This window comes from Euphorbia lathyris, chromosome 2 (genome assembly GCF_963576675.1).
Source record: "Euphorbia lathyris chromosome 2, ddEupLath1.1, whole genome shotgun sequence".
In the NCBI taxonomy this organism is placed as follows: Eukaryota; Viridiplantae; Streptophyta; class Magnoliopsida; order Malpighiales; family Euphorbiaceae; genus Euphorbia; species Euphorbia lathyris.
In genome coordinates, this window is record NC_088911.1 from 75,566,918 (window position 1) to 75,592,597 (window position 25,680).

General features: G+C 37.6%; 1 protein-coding gene across 1 annotated transcript; it reads left to right on the plus strand.

Moving 5' to 3' along the window:
* The first annotated feature begins 18,705 nt into the window (after positions 1 to 18,705).
* On the plus strand, positions 18,706 to 25,154 carry LOC136217136 (uncharacterized). The gene is made up of 4 exons (XM_066003719.1): positions 18,706 to 18,747; positions 18,813 to 19,699; positions 19,775 to 20,645; positions 23,538 to 25,154. The coding sequence occupies exons 1-4, from the start codon at positions 18,706 to 18,708 to the stop codon at positions 25,152 to 25,154; spliced, it is 3,417 nt and encodes a 1,138-aa protein (XP_065859791.1).
* Positions 25,155 to 25,680: the final 526 nt, after the last annotated feature.

A 25,680-nucleotide genomic window follows, 5' to 3' on the forward strand; every position in this document is an offset into this window, starting at 1 on the left:
TGTTCCAACATAATAAATCAGTTTACCAATTGTTCCAAATCAATTTTATTATCTATCGTCTTCAATTTCATTTTTTTTAGTATTTAATATAGTATCTTCAAATTTATATTAGTTATATTATTTAGAAAATAATTCTAATTCTTATATTATTCCAACAGAATAAATCTATGTACCAATTGTTCCAACAAACAGAATAGTTATATTGTTCCAACAGAATACTTATATTTTTCCAACAGAATTGTTATATTGTTCTAACAAAATATTTCAACACATAATGCTGAAAGGTAGGACCAAAAGGTGTCCAGAAAATTATCAAAAAATTTTAAAACATGTAAAACATCATTTTAAGAAACTTTATTTCTTGGCTCAAAATGAGATTGCTTACGGTTTTGACCCAATAAATTGTTGAAGCATGTAAAATGGATAAAATTAGGGAAAACGTTTTATTGGCACTAAATCGCAAGAAATCCTACTTCGACTCAAGAATTAAAGTTTCTCCGAATAATGTTTTACATTTTCTGAAATTGTTTGAGAATTTTCTGGGCACTTTTGGATTTCTCACCGGAAAACGCTCATCTAATCGTCGGATTCCGTTGATTTGGGACTAAACCGTAAGGAATCTCACTTTAAGCCAAGAATTAAAGTTTTTCAGAATAATGTTTTACATTTTATGGAATTTTTTGAAAATTTTCTGGACATTTGTTTCTTAAAGAAAAACAGATCACTGGATTCCGTTCAACGGAAATTTTTTTACCCGAGCTTCTGGGATCTTAAAATGACCGTCTAATTAAGACGAGTCCAACGGTATAAATTTTTTTGAAAAACGAGGTTGGAAAAGTCGGGAAATGCATTTTAAAGAAAAAAAATAAAACAATTTTCTATTTCCTTTTATTTACAAATTTGCCACATTCCCATATTTAATTACAAAATTGGTGCTTATCACACCATAAGACTTGTCTCACCATAAAAAAAATTGTCACACTTGATATATATATATATATATATATATATATATATATATATATATATATATATATATATAAGAGATCAAGAATATAACAAGAATTAAAGTTTCTTAAAATGATATTTTTCATGTTTTGGAATTTTTTTGATAATTTTCTGGGCACGTTTTGGTCCTACCTTTCAGCACTCTGTGTTGGAATATTTTGTTGGAACAATATAACAATTCTGTTGGAACAATATAAGTATTATATTGGAACAATATTACAATTATGTTAAAACAATATAAGTATTCTGTTGGAACAATATAACTATTCTGTTGGAAATATTGGTACACTAATTTGAAACAATTGGTACACAGATTTATTCTGTTGGAAGAATATAAGAATTAGAATTATTTTCTAAATAATATAACTAATATAAATTTGAAGATACAATATTAAATACTAAAAAACAAAAATGAAATTGAAGACGATGAATAATAAAATTGATTTGGAACAATTGGTAAACTGATTTATTATGTTGGAACATTTTAAGTATTATGCTGGAATAATATAACTATTTTGTTGGAACAATTGGTATGTTATTCTATTGGAACAATATAAGAATTATGTTGGAACAAATGGTACACTGATTTGGAACAATTTCGTACAATGTCGGAACAATATAAGTATTCTGTTGGAATAATTTAAGAATTATGTTGGAACAATATAATTATTTTGTTGGAACAATTGATACACTAATTTGAAACAATTAGTACACTAATTAGACCAATTTGTACACTGATTTAGAACAATGTGTTGACGTCTAGCAGTATGTGCTGGTTTTTCCAACACATAGTGCTGAAAAGTAGGACAAAAACGTGTCCAGAAAATTATCAAAAAATTTCAAAACATGTAAAACATCATTTTAAGAAACTTTAATTCTTGGCTCAAAGTGATATTCCTTACGGTTTTGACCCAACAAATTGTGAAGCGTGTAAAATGGATAAAATTAAGGAAAACGTTTTATTGAGACTAAACCGTAAGAAATCCCGCTTCGTCCCAAGAATTAAAGTTCTTCAGAATAATGTTTTACATGTTCTGGAATTGTTTGAGAATTTTCTGGGCACTTTTTTTTCTCGCCAGAAAACGCCCACCTGAATTCCGTTCACCATAATTTTTTTTACCTGAGCTTCAGGGATCTCAAAATGACCGTCTAATTTAGACGAATCTAATAGTATAAAATTTTTTGAAAAACGAGGTTAGAAAGATCGGGAAAATGTATTTTAAAGAAAAGAAATAAAACAATTTTCTCTATCCTCTCTTTTCTTTTATTTACAAATTTGACACGTTGCCCTTTTCAGTTATCATCAAAACTAAGTATTTTTGTTATGTTACACAATAAACTCTTTGGCACACAAGAACTCATTGTTAATAGAGTTTGAATCGGTGATTATCATTGATGTGTAATTCTGTATAAATACAATGTAGAGTTCACGTTGTAGTGAATGACTAACTGATAAGAATAATAGGCTAACTAACTAGATACAATGTGATCTATAACTGAAACAATATAATCTTGATAATATCTAATATCTAATATCTAATACTCCCCCGTAGTCGAAGAGTTCGGAGGACGAACATTGAGACTATTGCGGAAGTCGTCGAACAACGGAGAAGGCAGACCTTTAGTAAATATGTCAGCAATTTGGTAGCGGGATGGAACATGCAGTACACGTACCTCGCCTTTGGCAACTATTTCACGGACAAAGTGAATGTCCATTTCAACATGCTTGGTTCGGTGGTGCTGAACCGGATTGCCCGCAAGGTAAACCGCGCTGACATTATCACAATAGACAACCGTGGATTTTTGAATTGGGCAGCCAAGTTCAAGTAACAGATTTCTGATCCAACAGGTTTCAGATACAACATTAGCCACCCCACGATATTCTGCTTCGGCGCTGGACCGAGATAAGGTGGGTTGTCATTTGGCCGACCACGAGATAAGGTTATCACCGAGGAAGACGTCGTATCCGGACGTAGGGCGACGTGTGTCTGGGCATCCAGCCCAATCAGCGTCAGTGTATGACGTAAGCTGTTCTGTAGACGTCCCAATGAGACTAAGGCCAAGGTTGATGGTGCCATGAACGTATCTCAGAATCCGTTTGAGGGCAGCCATGTGAGTAGTCTTAGGATCATGCATAAATAGACACACCTGTTGAACAACATAAGAAATGTCAGGCCGTGTTAGTGTCAGATATTGAAGTGCACCAGCCAGCTGTCTGTACTCAGTGGGATTATGATAAGCAGAACCAGACGAGAGACTAAGCTTTTGTTTGGTGTCTACAGGGGTGGCAGTCGCATTACATGACCCGAGCCCTGCTTTTTCAATAATTTCTGAGGCATATTTCCGCTGAGACAAGAACATAGAACCATGTGAGCGAGTAACAAAAATCCCCAAAAAATAATTCAATGGACCCAAGTCTTTCATTGCAAATTCTGAGCTGAGGGTGGAGATTATGGAATTCTGTAGTTTGTCAGACGAGGTCACTAAAACAATATCATCGACGTATAGGAGTAGAAATGTTGTGTCTGTGCCTTGTCGAAAAACAAATAAGGACTGGTCCGACACACTATTAGTGAATCCCATCTTAGTGACATAGGTCGCAAATCGTTTGTACCAGGATCGACGAGCTTGTTTCAAGCCTATAATGATTTCTGAAGAAGACAGACATGGTCAGGATGTTCAAAATCACGGAAACCCAGTGGCTGATGCATGTAAACGGTTTCATTAAGCTCTCCATGAAGGAATGCATTTTTCACATCTAACTGACGCAGATTCCAATTTTTGGACAAAGCAATGCTTAGAACTGCACGGAGTGTTGCCGGTTTTACCACAGGGCTGAATGTTTCACCACAGTCAATACCAGCCAGTTGGCCTGATCCATTTCCCACTAGTCTTGCTTTGTAGCGTTCAAAGGAGCCATCTGACTTGGTTTTGTGTCTGAAAATCCACCAACTACGAAAAACATTAGCATTTTTAGGACGGGGTACGAGTACCCACGTCTTATTTTGAATAAGAGCCTCAAATTCATCAGTCATGGCTTGTGTCCAATTTGGGTCAGATAGTGCATGGGCTGGTGTTTTAGGCACTGGGGATATAACGGGTGGTGCAGAAGTGGATAAGTTGAGCATACGACGTGGTTTATAGATTCCGTGTTATGCTCGGGTGGTCATTGGGTGAGTATTAGTGTATGCGTTTATAGGAGGTGGTGTTAAGGCAGGAGCATCGACCGTGGTCGTGCTAGTGGAGGAGTGGGAGTTGGATAGAATAGGCGACGGGGATACTTAGGGGGCGACGACGAGGACATGGGCGACGCTATATGGGACGATAAGGACCGAGAGGACACAGCAGGGGACGACGACCCGGGGAAAGACACGGACGTGGGAGATGGTGACGCTAGACGGGACGACACGGACGTGGAGGATGAGGGTGACGACGTCGCTGGTGATGCAGACGCAACTGACACACGAGTAGGGGAGGGACGACGAAGGGACGATGGGTGTGAGGGGTCAGGGAGGGAAGGAATCGCTGGCGCGGACTGTGCGATGGGCAGCAGACCATCGATTGGAATTTTTGGGTGAGGTGCGGACGGTGTGGCGGATTTTGGGTGTGTAAATGGGAAGATCGACTCGTCAAATACCACGTGACGGGAAACAATGAGTTTATTTGTGGACAGCTCAAGACATGTGTATCCCCTATGATTAGGGGGATAGCCTAGGAATACACACGGTCGTGAACGAGCCTCTAATTTGTGACGAGATGAGGATGGAATGAGGGGGAAACACAAGCATCCGAAGATGCATAGGTGAGAGTAGGTAGGATCCCGTAGATAAAGTATTTTTGTGGGAGAGTTGTAACCTAAAATTTTGTGGGGGTAGATGTTGAGAAGATGAGTTGCGAGTGCAAGTGCAAGTGCATGATGCCAAAATTGAAACAGGACAGATGTGTGGTTCATAATGGTGCGAATGATGTTATTAATGGTTCGAATAGTTCGTTCAGATTTACCATTTTGGGGTGATGTATACAGACATGAGAAGCGGAATTGCATTCCGTGATTATTACAAAATTGGCGAAATGAATTATTGTTAAATTCCCCACCGTTATCACATTGAAACGTTTTGATGTCTCGTTCGAACTGTGTTCGAATGAACGTACGGAAAGTGAGAAACACGGAATAGACTTGGGATTTGTTAGCTACGGGAACGTCCAAAGAAAATTTGTGTAATTGTCAAGAAATAAAACATAATAACGGTGACCACTAGAACTCAATATTGGTGACGTCCATATATCACTATGAATTAAATCAAAAGGCATACATGCAGAATTGTGAGAGGACTGAAACGGTAATTTAATCTGCTTTCCATTAACACAAGGATGACAAACAGAAACATTATTATTACTCATATTACATGAAATGAAGTTTTTATTGATCAGGGTGTCCAAAATTGGGGACCCTGGATGTCCTAGACGATGATGCCAAACATCGGAAGAAAGTGCGGTGAGGGCGGAATGACATGAAGGTGAAGGAAACGGTCTAGACACGACTGGATAGAGATCCCCGGTACTATTACATCTCATGATACGTGTTTCCGTCTGTAAATCCTTCACAAAGAAACCCAAAGGATCAAATTCCACAGAAACTTGGTTATCAGTAGTAAATTGACGGACAGAAATAAGATTTTTGATTAATTGAAGGGCATGCAGAACATTTTTCAATTTAAGAGGGTGGTGTTTAGTGGCTAAATATGCATCACCAAAACCCAAGATGGGTACACAATTACCATTACCAACAACAATATTTCCATTGAGGCGCGAATGAAAATAAGAAGTGAGTGTACCTTGGTGAGCCGTCATGTGTGAGGTAGCTCCGGTATCCATGTGCCACTATCAGGAGGTGTGATGGACATGGTGTGCATGGCTTGTTCAATATGAGTCGGAGCATAGGAGGAGCCAGCCATGTTCAGATGTGCCTGCAGCATGTTAGGTCGCGGGCCAAGGATGCCGGACTGTGAATGGGGGCGGCCATTAGGGGGCGGTTGAGTCTAGGGTGCCGTCGGGTATGGGCAGGGCAGACTGGCCCAAGGCTGCTGTGGCGCCCATGGGTAATATGGATCCCACGGGTAAATCAGCGGACGGTAGGAGGAGCCTGAATGGCGATTGGTGTAGCGCCCTCCTCTGCCGCGATAGGGCCGACCACCGTGTCGACCGCCACGAGGAGCGTGGTGCGATCGATTAGGCATATGCCGAGAGGGTGTGTAGTTGGACGGTGAATCGGTGGTGTCTGTAGCGACGGTGAGAGCTACCGTGTCAGGAGAAGTAGTAATTTTATGGGCTCGTGCCGTTTCTTCGAGGATTAGCATGGATCTGGCCTTGTGAAAAGGCGGAAGGGGGTCGCCATGGCGAATCTGGGTGCCGACGGTGTCATAGGCATCTGTTAAGCCAGAAATGAGTTGCAAGACCATTTGGTCATTAGTAACAGGACATTCAACATTTGAGAGCTGATCAGACAGGGATTTGAGATGTTGACAGTAGGAGGAGATGTTAGAGAAGCCTTCAAGCTTAATTTTGGATAATTCTTGTTGGAGGAAGAGAGCACGAGAGTGCTTATTGTCCGAGAATATGTCCTGAAGTTGTTTCCAGGCCTGAGCCGCAGAAGAATCTGCTTCAATTATAGTATGGAGTAGGTCAAGGGAAATAGTACTGTATATCCACTGGAGGACAACAGCGTCGATGCATTTCCAGAGATCAGGGTTTGTGTTTTGGATGGAGGTAGCGGAAGGATCGGTGGTTTGGGAAGGAAGGATATGATCAAGAACCTGAAATGTCGTGGCATGAAGTTTGAACAGGGCAGCCCAGGTCGGGTATTGGCATTTCTCAATATCGAGATTAATTTTGATAAACGTTGAAATATTGGATACAGTTAGGGCTGGTTGAGATGTCGTTGTGTTTGTGTTGTGGTTTGGGTTGGTGGTGGAGTGGCCGGAGTTGGGAGCAGTGGCGGAGTGGCCGGAATTGGGGGTGGTGTTTTGGGAGTCGCCGGAATTGGGGCCGGTGGTGGTTGTCATGGCTGCCGGTGAGAAGATCGGCGGCGCAGAATGGGTTATGGTGTTTCGGTAGAGGGGAAAGAGTGGGAGGAGTTAGGGTTAGAGAGGAAGAGAGGAGATTAGGTCTCTGATACCATAATAGAGTTTGAATCGGTGATTATCATTGATGTGTAATTCTGTATAAATACAATGTAGAGTTCATGTTGTAGTGAATGACTAACTGATAAGAATAATAGGCTAACTAACTAGATACAGTGTGATCTATAACTGAAACAATATAATCTTGATAATATCTAATATCTAATAATTGTCTCACTGTATATCACCTATATATATATATTAGTAGTTTTTAATTTTTTAATCATATATATATATATATATATATATATATATATAATATATGATTAAAAAAATTCAAAACTACTGATTATGCTTAGTTTTAGTGGTTAAGAATTTCAAATAGTTTAAACTAAAGGGATAATTACTAATCTAACCCAATGAAGAACCCCACTTTACATATCTAACCCACCTTCCTTTCATTTTACCAAATTAGACAAATAAACCAATTTTGGACAAAACTACCCTTGTTCTCATATAACAACCATCTCCTCTTTCCCTTTCATTTACTTTCACATTCTCACAGGAAAATTCATCAACTCAACCCAAGATCTAAAGATATCCATACCCCATTCAAGTTCATGTAAGTATCATTCCCTCATTTTTCATACACATTACTAGAAATACACAGTTGGTTTTCGAATACATTTGCTTGAATCTTGACATTTTCCGATTCCGCCATTGTCTCCCGATGTGTCGCATTCGGTGCTCAAATGCGACACAGAGAATAAAATGCGACAAGGACTAACATATAGCTTGTCGCATTCATATCCATGTCGCATTTGCGGTCGCATTTGGCGGTCGCATTTGATGTAGCATGTCGCATTTGGCAGTCGCATTTTGGTATAGCTTGTCGCATTTGAGTCGCATTTTGGTGTATCATGTCGCATTTGAGCATCATTTACATATGAATTGGCTTTATTATGTTTTGATCACGTGTTCATGTTACTAAATGTAGAAGTATGTCAACCAAAGAGAGGTGTACGTGTTTTTTATCTTGGAATGGACTGTGGACTACAGAAGGAAAAGTGATGACATACGTGGGTGGTAAAGCGAAGTTGTTGGTTTTGCCAATAGATATTGACTTGCAAAAGTTGAAAGAGAAAGTTTATGGTGCACTCCGCGTTGACTCAACCTCGTATGATCTCCAAATGTCCATGCAGGCGACATATGGTCCAAATAAACTGCGTGGTGGGATAGCAGATATTGATGACGATGGAGATGTCATGGGATTCATAGAGTACTGCCGAATGAATCCGACCGATTTGATTCCATTGTATGCTACTCTAAACATGCGAACAATACAAGCTTCAACATTGCGACCTAACAAGGATGGACATGTTGGTCAAAGCAAATCAACGGAAGTAGTAAGTAATGATCCCACCATCGAACTGGATGCTCCTATACATGGTAAGGATGACAACGATTGTGGAAATGGTATCGATGATTATATGAATAATGATAATCACGATCATTATGATGAGCATTATGATAATGATTATTGTTACGATAATGGTGACAATGTGGAGAATGAAGATACCACTCAGAATGAAATTCCTGTTAAAAGTGTTCACGAAACAGTTAAGCAATCTAAATGCGTCCAACGTATCCCATATGATGATGGCGATGAAGATAGAATGAAAAGGATGACTGATCCATTTCGATGGTGTCCAAAGCCATATGATGCGCCCGTGAATATGATTGCACCTAAATAATCAAACGGAGGTACTACTTTGAGGGTCAATGATATATTTTCAAACAAAGTTGAAATGCAAGATTCACTTGGAAAATATGCAATTGAAAATTCGTTTGAATGGAAGGTTTACAAATCAAACAAGTCTTTGTTTGAGGTGAAATGTAAGGATGTGGGCAAATGTAAATGGAGGGCTAGAGGGATCGTCATTCCAGGTTCCAATTTGTTCAGGCTTTCAAGAATAGATGGTATGGACATGCATGCTTGTGGGAGAGATCAGATATGTCCGCACCATAGGCAAGCGGGGAAACGTGTTGCAGGGATACTACTCCGAAGCAGGTTTGATTTGGAAAATCGGGTGCATCGACCAAAGGATATTGTTTTCGATTTTGAACGAGATTTTTCCGTTAATCTTTCTTATATGCAAGCTTGGAGAGCAAGACACTGGGCATTGGAAGCACAAAGTGGTTCGCCGGAGGAATCGTTCATGTTGTTGCCGGACTACTGTGAGATGTTGAAAAGTACAAATCCGGGTACCGTGACACATATCGAGACAGATGATGATGATCAATTTAGATTTTTCTTTATGGCTATGGGTGCATCATTGAGAGGTTTTAAACTACATATTCGACCTGTCATTGCCGTTGATGGAACGTTTCTAAAAGGTAAATATCCCGGCATATTATACATTGCAGTTGGTATTGATGCGAACAAAATGATCTTTCCTGTTGCATTTGGAGTTGGACCGAAAGAAAGTAATGAATCATGGCTCTGGTTTTTCAACAAATTGAAAGAGTGTCTGAATGATGTTGAAGATCTAGCCATTATATCAGATCGGAACCAAAGCATTATACATGCAGTTAGTTTGGTTTTTCCTAATGCTGTTCACGGGGCGTGCGCACGTCATCTGCAACAAAATGTTAAGGCCAAATTTCGTGGAATTCGTAAGATAGATGAGGCGTTTTGGAAATGTGCAAAATCCTATCGGGTATCTGATTTTGAGGAATCCTTTGCAACACTTCATTCACTACATTCCGGTGCTGCCGAATATTTACTGCAAGCTGGAAAAGAGAAATGGTCCCATGCATTCTTCTGTGGTCGTCGATATAACATTATCACGACGAATGTGGCAGAATCATTCAACGCGTTAATGGTGGAGGCTAGACGTCTACCAATCACAATGTTGGTTGAGTTCATACGCATGACACTACAAAAATGGTTTTACGAGAGACGTACAGAAGCAGGTTATAAACGTGTATTCTATTTTATTTTATTTTATTTATACATACGTAATTATTTACGAGATTAATATGTTGCTGCAGGAGAACGTGTGGGCTATTTGGCAAGGAAGCCTGAAGAAAAGATGATAAAGCATGTAGGGGCAGCGATACGTTGTTCATATTTCGCTGTGGATAATCACACCTTTCAAATCGGTGATCGGGTTAAGGGGGGACTTGTTGATTTAAATGCAGGAACATGTACGTGCAGGAAATGGCAACTAGCCCAAGTTCCATGTGAACACGTATGCAAAGTTGCTTCCAAACATAGGATGGATAACGCCTATAGGTGGGTACATCGCTACTACACCAACGAGTCAGTTAAGTTGGCATGGGGTGAGTCGATATATCCACTTGGTCATCAATCAGAATGGAAAGTGAACGAGAATCCTATGAAAGTGCTTCCTCCTAAGAAGGAGGGACGGTCTGCTGGTCGACCAAAAGGTCAAAAAAGAAGGCCATCTGTGGGTGAAGATGTAATTCGCACAAGGTGTAGCAGATGCGGAAGCATCGGTCATAATCGTTTGAATTGTCCATCCATGCTTCCAAACACTACTCGGCTTCCTAGTGTAATCTCAAGTTCAGCAAGTTGTTCTAACACTACTACCTCGAAGCATTTATGATCCAGTTGATTAATATCATTTGTCTTTAGCATGTGCTTGTATGATTCTATTGGGGACAAACAAATTTATCTTGTACAATACTTTAGCTTATGTGAATAATTCGTGTCGCATTTGACCGCATTCCATTCAAATGCGACAGGGTGTACAACAAATATAGTCGCATTTGTGCGTTGAATGCGCTCAAATGCGGTTCAGCAAATTCATTGTGACTACTTCGCGTCGCATTTGAGCGCATTCCATTCAAATGCGACAGGGTTTAGAAGAATCCTAGTCGCATTTGTGCGTTGAATGCGCTCAAATGTGGTTCAACAAATTCATTGTGAATACTTCGCGTCGCATTTGAGCGCATTCCATTCAAATGCGACAGGGTTTATAACAAATATTGCATAAATATTACATATATAACAACATCATGAATCAGAGTACAATATCATTTGAAGTCTAACAAACGTCCATGAAACAACTCAACCGTAAGTCGTAAACGAAAGAAAGCGCCATCCGTAGAATTGTATGGATATACATAAGAGTCGTCATGCGAGAGATCATGTAATCCACTTAAGAATTGTGCGTTTATGCAAGTCCAAACGCCACAGTCATTTGAGCCGGACATTTGTTGTGGCACCCCTGGAACTCTACTCCAAGTGATCATCCGTCGCACATTTTCCCGTCCATCTACGAAATAGCCACTCAATTCCATTACTCTAACAATGACTTGCAAGGGTGTTTGGAGAACCGCATCCAAAGGTTGCTCCCGACATGTTTGATACAAGACTGTCATATATATATAAGTGCATAGACCGCAACTCGAACACTCCTAGGATCCAGTGCTCTTGCTTGTAATTTATCGGAATAAACACTCTCTTCACTGTGTGCCAAGGGCGTACAAAATTATCTGCATCACCTTTTACTCTTCGTACGAAATAGTCTTCACTATCCCACCCCGATTCATTGAACCCCCTCACAAACATGGCTTGGCACATACATCCAACAAAGTCAGTATCAACAGTAGTCCATTCTGCAGCCACATCAGTTTGTACTGACTGTCGTCTCAGTAAATACAGCCAACCATTGATATGCTACAACAAGATTATGTAAACATTTAATACAGTAAAAGTCACATACTTACAAATGAATAGGATATATTGGATTGATTAAGGTTACCTCATTCCAGATATACGTCCCCACATCCCGAAGTGTATTGAAAAATTTTGCATCCAAACTGTATATTTCTAAACCTTTCAAACGTATTCCCTGAGTTGATTCAGGCCCGTTGATCCACGATTCTAGCTCCTCTATCAAACATGCATCTATTCGGTGGTGCTGATCATCAACATCACAAATAGCTGGTCTTTCCTCAAATTCGGACTTGATATGGCCACCATATAATGCTACTGGATCGATGTACTTTAATGGATCGGTCCACGGCGAATTCAAATACTTGTAACCTTAGCAACCCGTTTACCTTTTCCACGTACTACTTTTGTTCCACGTGCTGTTCCTTTACCTCTAACTGTGCCTCCACCTCGGGTTGGAACTATACCTCCTCGAGTATTTTCCTTAACTTCATCTTTCCCGGTCCCTCGACCTTTATCTTCTTTTGGAGCAACCACCTACAAAAACATGGTAATGAATAATTCATACTTGAAAGCTGTAATTCAACATTTTGTCGCATTGAAGAGAAATGCGCTCCAATGCGACAAGCCATAGTGCAACATCTTGTCGCATTGGAGATGAATGCGCTCCAATGCGACAAGCTATAATGCAACATCTTGTCGCACTGGAGATGAATGCGCTCCAATGCGACAAGCTGCAGTGCAACCTCATGTCGCATTAGAGCGCATTTCACTACAGAATGCGACCCAGAGATACGATATGTATAAATTCAACCAACTTGTACCTCTTGCTGCAACTTTGGTGTCACTTTCTCAGGCACAGAATCATCAAGATGGACAACCTCATCTAATTGCGCAACTTCCTCCTGCACAGAATCGTCTAGTACGACAATAACATTCTGAACCTCCTCATCACCCTTGGTCAAATCATCTTGAACCATAGCTGCCTCCTGTTCCTTTCCATCTTTCATCGGCTCCTCTTGAACCATACCTGCCTCTTGTTCCTTTCCATCTTTCAGCCGCCCCTCTTCGACCACTGGCTCCTCCCGAATTTTACTGGTCTCAGCCTCCTCATTCTCCACATTAGCATTGGGTCGACCCATCGCCTTTAATTCTTTTATATCTCCCTCAATCAATGATACCCGTTCATCTAGGTTGTCTAACCTACTGTCGACCTTACTAAATTTTCCCTTGCACCACCTATGATGCCTCTCAAGCACATCCGTTAGAACTTTTTGAAGTTGTTTTATCTCGGTCGTTTGTGACCGTGATGCAATGATATATCTATCAACTTCATCATCCCCTTCCTCACCACCCTCTTCATCATCACCTCCATCACCTCCATCATCCCCCTCCTCCTCATCACCCTCCTCCTCATCACCCTCCTCTTCCTCAGCTTCAACCTTCTCCTTACCTTTCATTATTGGGGCAAATATTGCATTTATATCAACTTCCCGTCCTTCAACATGGTCCACCAAATACGTGTACCAATCGAACTCTTTCTCTTTATCCTCAACCACAAGATGCGCGTCTGGAGGATCAGCAACCTTACATTGAAAAAAAATAGCAATGTATTGGTAAACAAATACAAAGTAAAGAGAAACATACGAATCTCATTCCACTTACAGAAAACGTTTCTTTGACTGCTTTGTTTGATGGGACTATTCTCTGGGTCCATCTCAGCAAGCGTGGAAGTGGGTTGCCACTTCTCATTGTGTAATATGCATGAGTCACATTCCACAACTCAAGAATCCAAGTCTGCAAATAAGAGGTAGCCCTTGATAAGAATTATAACATTGTCGCATTCCATTTGAATGCGCTCGAATGCGACACGGTTATAACCCAATCATGTCGCATTCCAATTTCAATGCGCTCGAATGCGACACGGTTTACAATCTAATCATGTCGCATTATATTTGAATGCGCTCCAACGCGACAAGGTTAGCAACCCAACCTTGTCGCATTTGAGCGCATTCCATTCTAAATGCGACACAGGTGGAAATTGGGCGCATTCAAACACCAAACATATATACACAAATCATACCTGGAATACGTGTGCAAATCCAATAAGTTGATATGGAACACGTTTCCTGTTTCCCGCTACATTTGCCTCTAATTGCTTCAGTCTTTTGCTAATGGCCCAGTCCAAGAACCTATATGTCTCCTCCCAAGCCAACGTCCCCCATGGAAACTCATTAAACAGTCTTGGATAATCTGCAAGATCCAAAACCCAATCCTTTGCATGCCTCTCGTTAGCATTATCCAATACATTGCCATGCACAAAGTACAACATGGCAATCATCACAGCATCTTGGTTAAATCTGTCAGTCGCATCCTTCTTCTTCCATTGTATACTTTTCAAAACTTCAAAGAAGTGAATTGTCGTTATTGTCTCGTATTGCTTGAAGTACTTATTTCGCAACCTATGCGGCATCTCTAATTCATACATTCTTTCCATGAATTCCCCAATGTTTACCCCAAACCTTAAACCACTTATCAAGCCAAACTCCCAATCTCCAAACCGCATATCAACTCCCCTCACCCTGAACCACATCTCCCTGTGTTTACTTTCTTTATGTTTAATCTCCCGTGATAGGACATGATGCACTATTCAAGAAGAGAAACTAGCAACCTTCATATCCAAATATTGACCAAAACATGTTTTCCTATACATTTCTAACTGCTTTTCACTCAAATACTTCTTTATCATGACCCCAGAATCCACATTAAACCTCACTGTTACTTGAGCATCCGAATTAACCGCCTTGGGATATTTGAAAATGGAACTATGTTTTCTCTTTTTAGATTCACTGGGATCATGCTGTAACAATTTTAAACATACACACATTAAATTTTCTAACAAAACTGACATATTCTATGTATAAGGCTTACAATCATGTCGCATTCGTCTGTGAATGCGCTCAAATGCGACAATGTTTCATAGTGTATATTGTCGCATTTGAGCGCATTTAGGTAATAAATGCGACAGTTTAATGGAATGGCTCGTCACATGTGTCGCATTTAGGTAACAAATGAGACACTATGTTCGCCTATTATACCTTGTCGCATTTGAACGCATTTAGGTAACAAATGCGACCATATCTACATACAGTTAACATACGAGCGCATTCGAGCGCATTTAATCCATTAATGGCGGTAACAGGGAAGAAGATGATGCATGCTTACCTTATGCTTCGTCCGTCCTTCCTCTTCGCTTGCCGCCGCCGCCGTCGCCGTCGCCTTCCGTTTTCTCGCCATCACTTTCGCGCGCAGAAGAAAGAAACGGGAGGTGTCGAGGTAGGAGATGAAAATAAAAATGAAAATGTAGAGAAGAACAACCCGGATTATATATAGTGATGAGTTCAAAACATAAAATGCAGTTGAAACGAACTGAAAATGAAGAAGATGAACCACAATGAAGTTGAATGGGAAAGGTCAGGTGAGGAAGTGGAAGTGGAAGGAGCGGGAGGTAGGAGATGAACCTTCAAACTAAAATAAGGGTAGTTTTGTCCAAAATGGGTTTATTTGTCTAATTTGGTAAAATGAAAGGAATGTGGGTTAGATATGTAAAGTAGGGTTCTTCATTGGGTTAGATTAGTAATTATCCCTAAACTAAAACTCTCAAATTAGAATTTAAGTGTACTACTATCTAAAATGTGAGAGTTAATTTATATTATAGATGCCTCCATATAATTTGAGATTTTATCTGAAATCTGAGAAATTATACTATGTGTCAGGCATACCACATCAAATAAATTCTGATGTGGTATGCCATGGCCAATAAAAACATAACACCTGTTAAAAAGTATAATTTTTTTTTATGAAAGTTAAAAACATAATAATTAAGATATATATTCTATTTATTCCCTTCCAAAAACTGCTCTTCTTCTTCCTCCTGCGGATCATCATGAATCCATTCTTCCTTCCATATTTTCCTTATATCTGTTATTGAATTTTTGTGATAAAAAAAGAAATTAATTTTATCAACAAATTAAAGAAATTATAAGAATTTATCTAATCCTGTGTTCTAATTTCCAAGTTTTAAATCTGAGAATAATCATCTTCAACATTAACAATATAAAACATCTTCCCCTTCAGTTTTATTGCTCCGGCCACCACTATCTCTGTTCATTATCCTTCGTCGGTGACCCTACTCTGTTCATTCACCTCCACCGCCATCTCCGGGCACAACGATTTCAACAATGAATTCTTCAACATTAACAAAATCAAAGATCTGTCCCTTCTTTTTTTACTCCGCCAGCCACCATGCCTCTGTTCGTTATCATCCGTCCCACAATCTCCGGCCACATCGATTTCAAAAACTTTTTTTTTTTTTTTTTTGGATTCTCGAAATGCTCATGTTCTTAAATTCTAGCTAGCTAGAAATTCTGTTTAATTTTTTCTTGTATCATCAGAACGTAAGAGAAAAAGAAAGGAATAATGACGACAGAGGGTGGTAGATGGCGGAGGAGATGAACACAATTGAGTTGGTGAGGTTGCCGGCACTAGAAAAGAGAGTTTGAGTTTTAATAGACTTGAAAAATAAAAGCATTTAATAATATAATTACTAATTATATTTTTCTATTAACAGGTGTTATGTTTTTATTGGTCGTGGCATACCACATCAGAATTTAATAATGTGGTATGCCAGGCACATAGTATAATTTCTCCTGAAATCTATCCCCTAGTATCTAAAATAAAATAATTAAGATAAGATTTGTTAGAAAGTAGAATTAAAAGTTGAAAAGTTCAAAGTTGTAATATGCAGAGTGATAGTAGTTAATCTAAATCCACACGTATGTATTGAAATGAAGAGAAAAACAAGGTAGAAAATCTTAGAAATAAGATAAAGATCCATTAATGTAGAAGAGCATTAATATTAGGGAATTAGTTAGGAAATACAAAGACTTATTCACTGAATTATACAATATAAAAGAGATGCCTGTAATTCTAATTTTCTAGCAAACAACACTACTTACCTACCTAATACAACTTATCTTTACCTTTATCATAATTTGATCTAACAGTTAATTGTATTAATTGTTTGTTTCTGAAATTATATCTTAGAGTGTAAATGACAAAAAGTTCATTCCTGGCAAGTGTAGTCATTTACAGATTCTTTGCACGTTCTTCTCCCTCACCGGCAACTGTCGTCGTAATCAATACGCTTCGCTCTTCCCCCTCACCGGAGATCACTCCTTATAACCCTCTCCGACCCTTCAAGTAACTCTCATTTTAATATGATTCTTTATCATTCCATTTAATTTTTTCTTCTTTTGTACAAATCATCAATGCATCCAACCTTTCAATTTTATCCATCATGCTATCATTCACTTCTCACTTATACCTCCTCCTCCAAAATTAAATAAAGCTCACACACTAATTACCAAGTAATAGTCACATTAATTTTAGGTAGAAATAACTATAAATAAAAATTGCCAAGTAATAGTCAAAGATGTTCTACAAATTAATTGGTGGGGAGCCTACAAGTGGATATAGACACATGAATATAAGAAAATTTTACTCTATATATTTTAATTTAATCAATGAGCCTATTCTATTTATTATTCTATCTTAAATTTCCAGATTTCCGTTTTGTAAATTCCACTTTAAATTCTCACCGTCCTTAGTTTACCATGACCTTAGGGGTGGATAGACCTATTCTTACCTAAACTTTATCTTACCAACAAAATACAATTTTGTATTGTATATGTAGTCTTTGATGATCTTGCAAGAGAAATATACAAAACAAATTACTTACCATAAAAATTGTTGTAAAGGCAACAGGTAACTAACCATTTTCCATAAATTATTATTATTATTACTGCATACAAATTTTATTGAAAATAATGAACACTCTAGAAGCAATTTCGTGAATGTATTAATATTTCTTAAAAATGTTAACTTTTATCGTTTTTATTAAATTGTTTGAAAGAGAATTTTGCTATCAGTTTCTTCTTGTGTAACTGAAAAGACTAAAATGACTGCACATTATGCAAGGTGATGAAATTAATTTAACGTTTTATGGATAAAATTAATTTTGCGAAAAGTTATCAACCAAATATTGAAATAGATTGCACCAAAAATTAAAAGGATTTGAAAAAATATGATAACATAGAAAGTAATTTCTTACCCGTCATGATTTCTTGGAAGAAATTTTGCACATTCTATATGACATTTTAATGAATCAATTAAATTGATAAGTAAGACTCAGTAATAAGTTTTATATTTTTTTACACACTTGAAACATGTATAATAAAATAACTATACAGGTTAATCTTACCATATTTTGATTTTTTTTTTTAATAAATAAAGTTAATAGGATTTAAAAATTCGATGCAAGAGATTCTAATATCTTTAAATTTATCTATGATAGGCATAAACTGTTGTAAGCAGTCATTTTGGGTTTGTCCACCATTGATTAGTAATGTTTGAAAATGACAGTGAGGTCTATTGTGCTTCTCCATTGCAAATCATTTCTCTATTGGTTATTACTTTGTTACTTAAACTCTCTTTGCTACTTATTCTGATTATTATTATTATATATGTGTAGTTATTGATTTGTTAAGAATAATTATAAAGAATGTTCTTATATATATATATTTTTAATACGTGATGAATTAATATATAGTTGATCACTCAGTTGTCATGTCAAAGCAATTATGATACGTATGAGTGTCAACTAATTAAACTATTATATCTTATACTCTTCTGACTTGAGACATTCCTTTATCATTTTTAGTTTACTGATATTCTTTTAATATTATGTTTATTTATCTCTAATCATAATCCAACTTTTGATCACTTTCAGGAGAAATTTGATCAACAACTGCTATGGATATGTCCAACTCCAACTCCAACGAGGTTGCACTAAAGGTTAGAAATTTAGCAAAATGGTAGGTATTTGATTAATTAATAGTTAGAAAAACATTGATGTGCAGGTGAGAGAAGACAATATTACAAGTGGAAATAAAAGAAGCAATGAGAATGCATCTTTTATTTGGAAGAGCAAAGGAGGGTGGAAAGCAGCAAGCATCCTGCTAGCAAATCAAGGGCTAGCAACACTAGCATTCTTCGGAGTTGGTGTTAATTTGGTATTGTTCTTAACAAGAGTTCTTGGTCAATCCAATGCTGTTGCTGCTAATAGTGTCAGCATATGGACTGGCACTGTCTATCTCTGCTCCCTTATTGGAGCTTTCCTCAGTGATTCCTACTGGGGTCGCTACCTCACTTGTGCTCTCTTTCAATTAGTGTTCGTCCTGGGTCTCGTCATGTTATCTATTTCTTCTTCCATTTTCTTAATTAAACCAACTGGTTGTGGAGATGGTAAACTAGATTGCAAACCCAGTTCAACAAAAGGTGTAGCCGTTTTCTACTTATCAATATACTTGGTTGCTTTGGGATATGGTGGTCACCAACCTACTTTAGCTACTTTCGGAGCTGATCAATTCGATGAAGCTAAAACCAAAGAGAAGAACAAGAGTTCTAAAGCAGCTTTTTTCTGCTACTTCTACTTTGCACTCAACTCCGGATCTTTGTTTTCAAATACAATCCTAGTATATTTCGAAGATAATGGTGAGTGGACACTAGGATTCTTGATATCTTTGGGATCTGCAGTTCTAGCCTTAGCATCTTTTTTACTAGCCACTCCCGGTTACCGCTACGTTAAACCTTGTGGCAACCCTTTGCCCAGAGTTGCTCAGGTTTTTGTTGCAACTGTCAGGAAATGGCATGTTAAGCCTGCAAATACTCGCGACCTTTACGAACTACAAGGATCTAAATCTGCAATTAAAGGGAGCAGAAAGATCCATCATAGCCATGAAATTAAGTAAGTAACTTTTTGACAATTCCTTATCTCCATCAAGTTTTGCAATGTGTACTAATTTGGATATTTGGTGTTCAGATGCTTGGACAAGGCAGCAACTATAACAGAAGATGATATGCTGAGGCAAAACGAAGATCCATGGAGACTATGCACAGTGACACAAGTGGAAGAAGCCAAATGTGTATTGAAAATGCTACCAATTTGGCTATGCACAATAATTTACTCAGTTGTGTTCACCCAAATGGCTTCCCTCTTTGTTGAACAAGGAGATGTTATGAATTCAAAAATTGGAAAATTTCACCTGCCAGCTGCTAGCATGTCTGCATTTGATATATGCAGTGTGCTTATCTGTACTGGTATATACAGACAAATACTTGTCCCTTTAGCTGGAAAATTAAGTGGGAATCCAAAAGGATTGACTGAGCTTCAAAGAATGGGAATTGGGCTAATAATTGGAATGCTAGCAATGCTTGCAGCTGCAGCTACTGAGATTCAAAGACTTAAACATGTTAAAGAAGGCCAAAAGATAAGCTCTTTGACCATATTTTGGCAAATTCCACAGTATGTTCTAGTGGGTGCATCTGAAGTTTTTATGTACGTAGGACAACTTGAGTTTTTCAATGAACAGGCACCAGATGGGATAAAAAGCTTTGGAAGCTCACTTTGTATGGCTTCAATCTCACTTGGGAATTATGTTAGCAGTTTATTGGTTAATATGGTAATGGCAATTACAGCAAGAGGTGAAAGTCCTGGATGGATACCACAAGACTTGAACTCAGGACATATGGAGAGGTTTTACTTCCTTCTTGCTGCTTTAACAGCTTGTGATTGTGTTATCTACTACTTCTGTGCCAGGTGGTACCAGCCTATCAACCTTAATAATGATGATGCAGACGAGGATAAACTAGAAGAAGATGATGATCATAATAATAATACTGTGATCGAAAGAGTTTGATACAAATAATAATAACAATAATAAGTTAGAGCAGTTGAGGAGGAGCTGCAAACAAATTAAGGAAAGCATGACATGACCTTCTGTTTATTTGTTGCGGATGATTTCTTTTCTTGTTTGTTTGGGTTGGGTTTTAAGGTTATGTATCAATTCTATATTCACTTATATAATCTTTTCCACACAAAACAAATTCAACTCTAGTTGTACTTCTTTCCAAACGAAATAAAAAAAAAAAATTGTTGGTTTCTTCCCAAAAAAAAATGAAGTTGTTGGTAAATTAAATTAACTTCTAACTATTAGACTTACCTAAGTTATGAGAAGTTAGGAGAAGTTAAGTTATTTTCTTAAATTAGCTATTAGGAATTATTAGTGGCGGATACAGGATTACTCAGTTGGGGGGACTGATTTTACACGTGCGTTCGGGAAATTTTTTTTTTTGCTAAATCGAACTTACTTACTTTTATTTGTATATATGTGTGTTATAATTTGAATGGTATTGATATACAATTTTTCAAAATTAAGCTAGATTTCGTTTAATAGTCATAACATGTAAAAAAAATTTGGATTTAGGGAGGGCTGAACATATAAAAAAAAATTAAAAATTTTGATTTCAGATGACCTATCCAGGCCAAAAAAATTAATAATTTGGATTTAAGGATGTCTAATAGGCCAAAAAATTAGAAATTTGGATTTAGGGAGTACCTAATAGGTCCAAAATATTGAAATTTTGAATCTTAGACAAACCTAACACGTAATGGGATTATTAATTTTTTTTATTAGTTCAATGCTTGTTTCTAAAAAAAATTATTACATTTTTACATTTTTTTTTATTTTTAGTTTTAAAATTTTAAAATTTAATTTAGAAATTAAGTTGTTTGAGTCTCAAAAATATGGACTTAATTTTTTTTTAAGGGAAAAGACATAATAAAAATGAGTTAAAAAGTGTTATGAAAATAAATAAATAAATTAATAATGGTAAGATAGTTTTATAATTATTGAAAAATAAAATTTAAATAAATAACATTTTCTAAAATAAATTGAGGTTGGGGAATTGAACCTAGGACTTTTTTAAAAAGAAGAAATGTTTTTAACCATCTCATTTACCTTCAAACAATAAAATATTACTACATACTGTTTATATAGATTAATATTAGGGGTGGCTGAAACTACTCGTGACCATGGTAGTTCCGGCGGTCGGAGGGGCCCAGGCCCCCCTAGGCCCCTCCCTATCTCCGCCCCAGGAATTATTAAGTTACTTTAGTTATGAGAACTTACAAGAAGTTAAATTGCTCTCTTTAAATTAGCTATTAAGAGTTATTAAGTTACTTTAGTTATGAAAAGTTAAGTTACTTTTTAAAATTAGTGATTAGAGTATTTCCAATAGAGGTTGCTTTAAAGAGTGACAAAACTTAACACAACATACTAAAATATAATATTTTATTAATTTAATCATTCGCATCACTCTTGACAACTTTTATTTGATAAGCAAATTTAAAAGTTACCACAATAGCCCCACAAATCATTACTTTATATATAATTTACTTTAATTATCACAATAGCACCAAAAGTATTTAAAGTCACTTAAATATTATTAAAACTAAATTTTATATCATTGCTTTATGATACTTATTTTTATCTGTCACCGAAATAGTTATGTATAATACTAAATCGGTATCGTTAATTCAAACCGAAGGTTTAGTTAGACTCGTGACATTGCTAAGAGTCTATTCATATAAATTTTATATTCCAAACTCTTGTACTAATTTCATATTCCAAACTCAATTTTACTAATTTTATAGATTCTAATTGACAATTATCGATATTAACCCTTCTATTTTAACTTGACAAATTAAAGTTAGCTCAAAATATTTTAGGAAAAAATAATAAACCTTGTGGTTACATCTGTTTTCGATCGGCACCCTTGTGGTTTAAAAGTTTACAAAATGGTACCTTGAGGTTCATTCCCTTAGCAAACACATACCAAATTGACTAACGGTGTTAAAAGTCAAAGGAAAAATAGTTAATTTGGTCCTTATATTTATTTAATTTATAAATTAACCCTCTTTATCTAATTATCACAAACAAGCCCCAAAATAAAAAAAAAATCAATTAAACCATCTTCTCCACCTCTCTTTAATTTCTTATTTTTCTTCTCATTTCTCTCTCCTCTATTTCTCTCTCTCATCTCTCTTAATTTCTCTTTAAAACCAATTGAATTAAAGATTAGACATTAAAATTCAACCTAGTATTCAAAATGGAACCACACTGATATGAACACAAAAGTACCAACACTACGAGCAGTAGAAATTTTAATTTATGAGTATCAAGCTCAAAAGCCGGAACACATTTCAATCCCATCAATCAAAAAGGAAAGCTAAAGCAATTTTAGACGGAGCTTGAAGAGATTGCTATTACAGAAACAAAATGCAGAAACTCATCTCCTTTCAGTGGATTATAGTTCAACAATGGCTATAAAAATGCAAATTAAAGACATCACTGGAACAAAATCCCCCAATCGAAGTATGAAATCAGTTCAATTCAGTTCAAAAGAGCAATAACGAGCTTCACAATCTAAAACCTATCTTCACCTTAACTTAAAATGATGCTAATCTAAGAGATGGAGGATGAAGAAACTGAATCAAAACCAAACTAAGTTTGGATGGAACTGCAAAAGTAACATTTTGAAAAAAAAAATTGTGCGAATAAGAGATTGGGGGACTCACTGAAATGGCATAATTCGCCATTAAAGCTTTGGTGTTCATAAAAAAACATAGTTTCCCACCATGTCTCTCTCTGACCCTCTAGAGAAAAGCAACCCACCATTGATTCCGGACGAGGAACAACGATCCACAAAGCGTGTAAAAAATAGTTGATATTGTTGGAGAGCAGAAAACTTCATCTTCCTTCAAGGATATCTTGCTCTCTCATTCTGCCTCCAAGGAGAATGAAAGTCGTGCTAAAGAAGAGGACTTTGAAGTGAATGAAGAGGATGTGGTTGTTGATACTAACAACGATCTTCCCTCAATTGTTTTTTCAGATAGAATACACACTCTGATGGCGAAGGCGATGCAACTGAGTGTAGTTGTCCGGCTCCTGGGCAAAAGGATCGGGTACAAAGTGTTGTACAACAGACTAATGTCCTTATGGAAACCGGCTAGTGACATTAAGGTGGTGGACCTTGATAATGGATACTACCTGGTAAAGCTTGCATCTGTTGAGGATTACTCAGTGGCACTTTTGAAAGGACCTTGGACAATAATAGAACATTACCTGACTGTGCAACCATGGAGTCCCTCATTTAATACAATGGATGGGAATATCTCTGCAGTAGCTACTTGGCTGAGGTTCCCGGGTTTACCAATTCAATACTATCAAAACGGAGTGTTACGGGAGATTGCTAAAATGTTGGGTAAGTTCATCAAGGCGGACTATAACACAATCTCATCAGAGTGTGGAAAATTTGCAAGGATGGCAGTAGAGCTGGATCTAACTAAATCCCTTGTGTCCCAAATCTCCATTGATGGAAGACTTCAATCGATAGAATATGAAGACTTTTCTATCATCTGCTATAAGTGCGGACGGTACGTGCATATCAGTGAGACGTGTAAGGAGTCGAAGGGTGAAGATATGGATATTCCTGGGCAACCTGTGATACAGAGATCAAACGATGGAGCTCCGGCAAACTCGAGCAACATCACCGAGAAAGCAGACTTACCGTCGTCGGACCTCAAATTAGGTCCCTGGATTCACGCAACCAAGAAGCGCAGAAACGTCAAACCAAGAGGACCCATTCCGTTGCAAACTGCTAAAGAAGATAAATGTATTAATGAAGGGGTGACCTCAAGATTTCAAGCCTTATCTTGTCTAGATGATGACTCTGGAAATCATTTAATTTCCAATCCCAAGAAGCATGTGGACCCAAGCTCAAGTGAGACAAATTTAGAAAAGGCACAGGCAAAGGAAATGGTCCATGAGAAACTTACTCTTCAACCTAAAGACAAAGAGACCATTAACTCCACTAAAAACAAAACCCTTACCACACCTCCTTCCCAAATGAGCCTTTCACACCTGGATAACCCCATTGAGAATTTAAATCCCAATTGTTTAATGGAGGCTTCTTCCATTAAGTCCCACATCATTCCCACTATGCCAATTAATTCGACCAGCAGCACACTTAAAAATAATACCCTCCTTGACCCTGCCTTTCATTCGGTGGCGGTGGTATATGACAACCAATTTAATGGAATAATGGAGGATCTTCAACTTGCTCCTTTGAGCAGTTCCTCCTCTCGGCGACATTTTAATGGAGGCGGAAAATCTCCGGATCAGACGAAAGCAGTTAAAATGCGTGCAAAATTCAAAGTTAAAACGACACTCGCAAAAATCTCAACAAGGGGCAAGGGCATTCGTCGCCTTGCAGAAGAGGGAGATTTTATAGAATTTGATTATCACATTGAAGATGTGCCGAATGGGAGTCTTATGGCTGAGGAGCAACATGGCTGCTAGGCTACTGTCTTGGTTTCTTCCTATCATGTCTCTCATTATGAATTTTCCCATGTTAATTTGGAACTGTCAAGGTGCTGCTAGCAATAAGTTTGTTCAGGTATTACTCACTCTTACTAAAATTCATCATGTCAAAATATTGGTATTAGTTGAAACTAGAATCAGTGGGACAAAAGCTGAGAAAACTATTGCGAAACTTCATTTTTGGAAATCTCATAGAGTAGAAGCAGTGGGTTTTTCTCGGGGCATTTGGTTGCTATGGACTCCAGGAGTGGAGATCTCTATTCTTGTTAATAACAATCAATTTATTCACTCCAAGATTAGTATGAATAATGGGGTTTGGTTCTATTTCACTACTATTTATGGTAGTCCAAATCCATCTATTCACCGGAAGCTATGGTCTAACCTCTCGAGTTTGGCATTGTCTGTAAATGGGCATTGGATGGCAGCAAGTGATTTCAACGCTTTTCTCCATGCTGATGAAAAGATTGGAACCACCAATCACAAGAATCAGGGGTGTAAGTTTTTT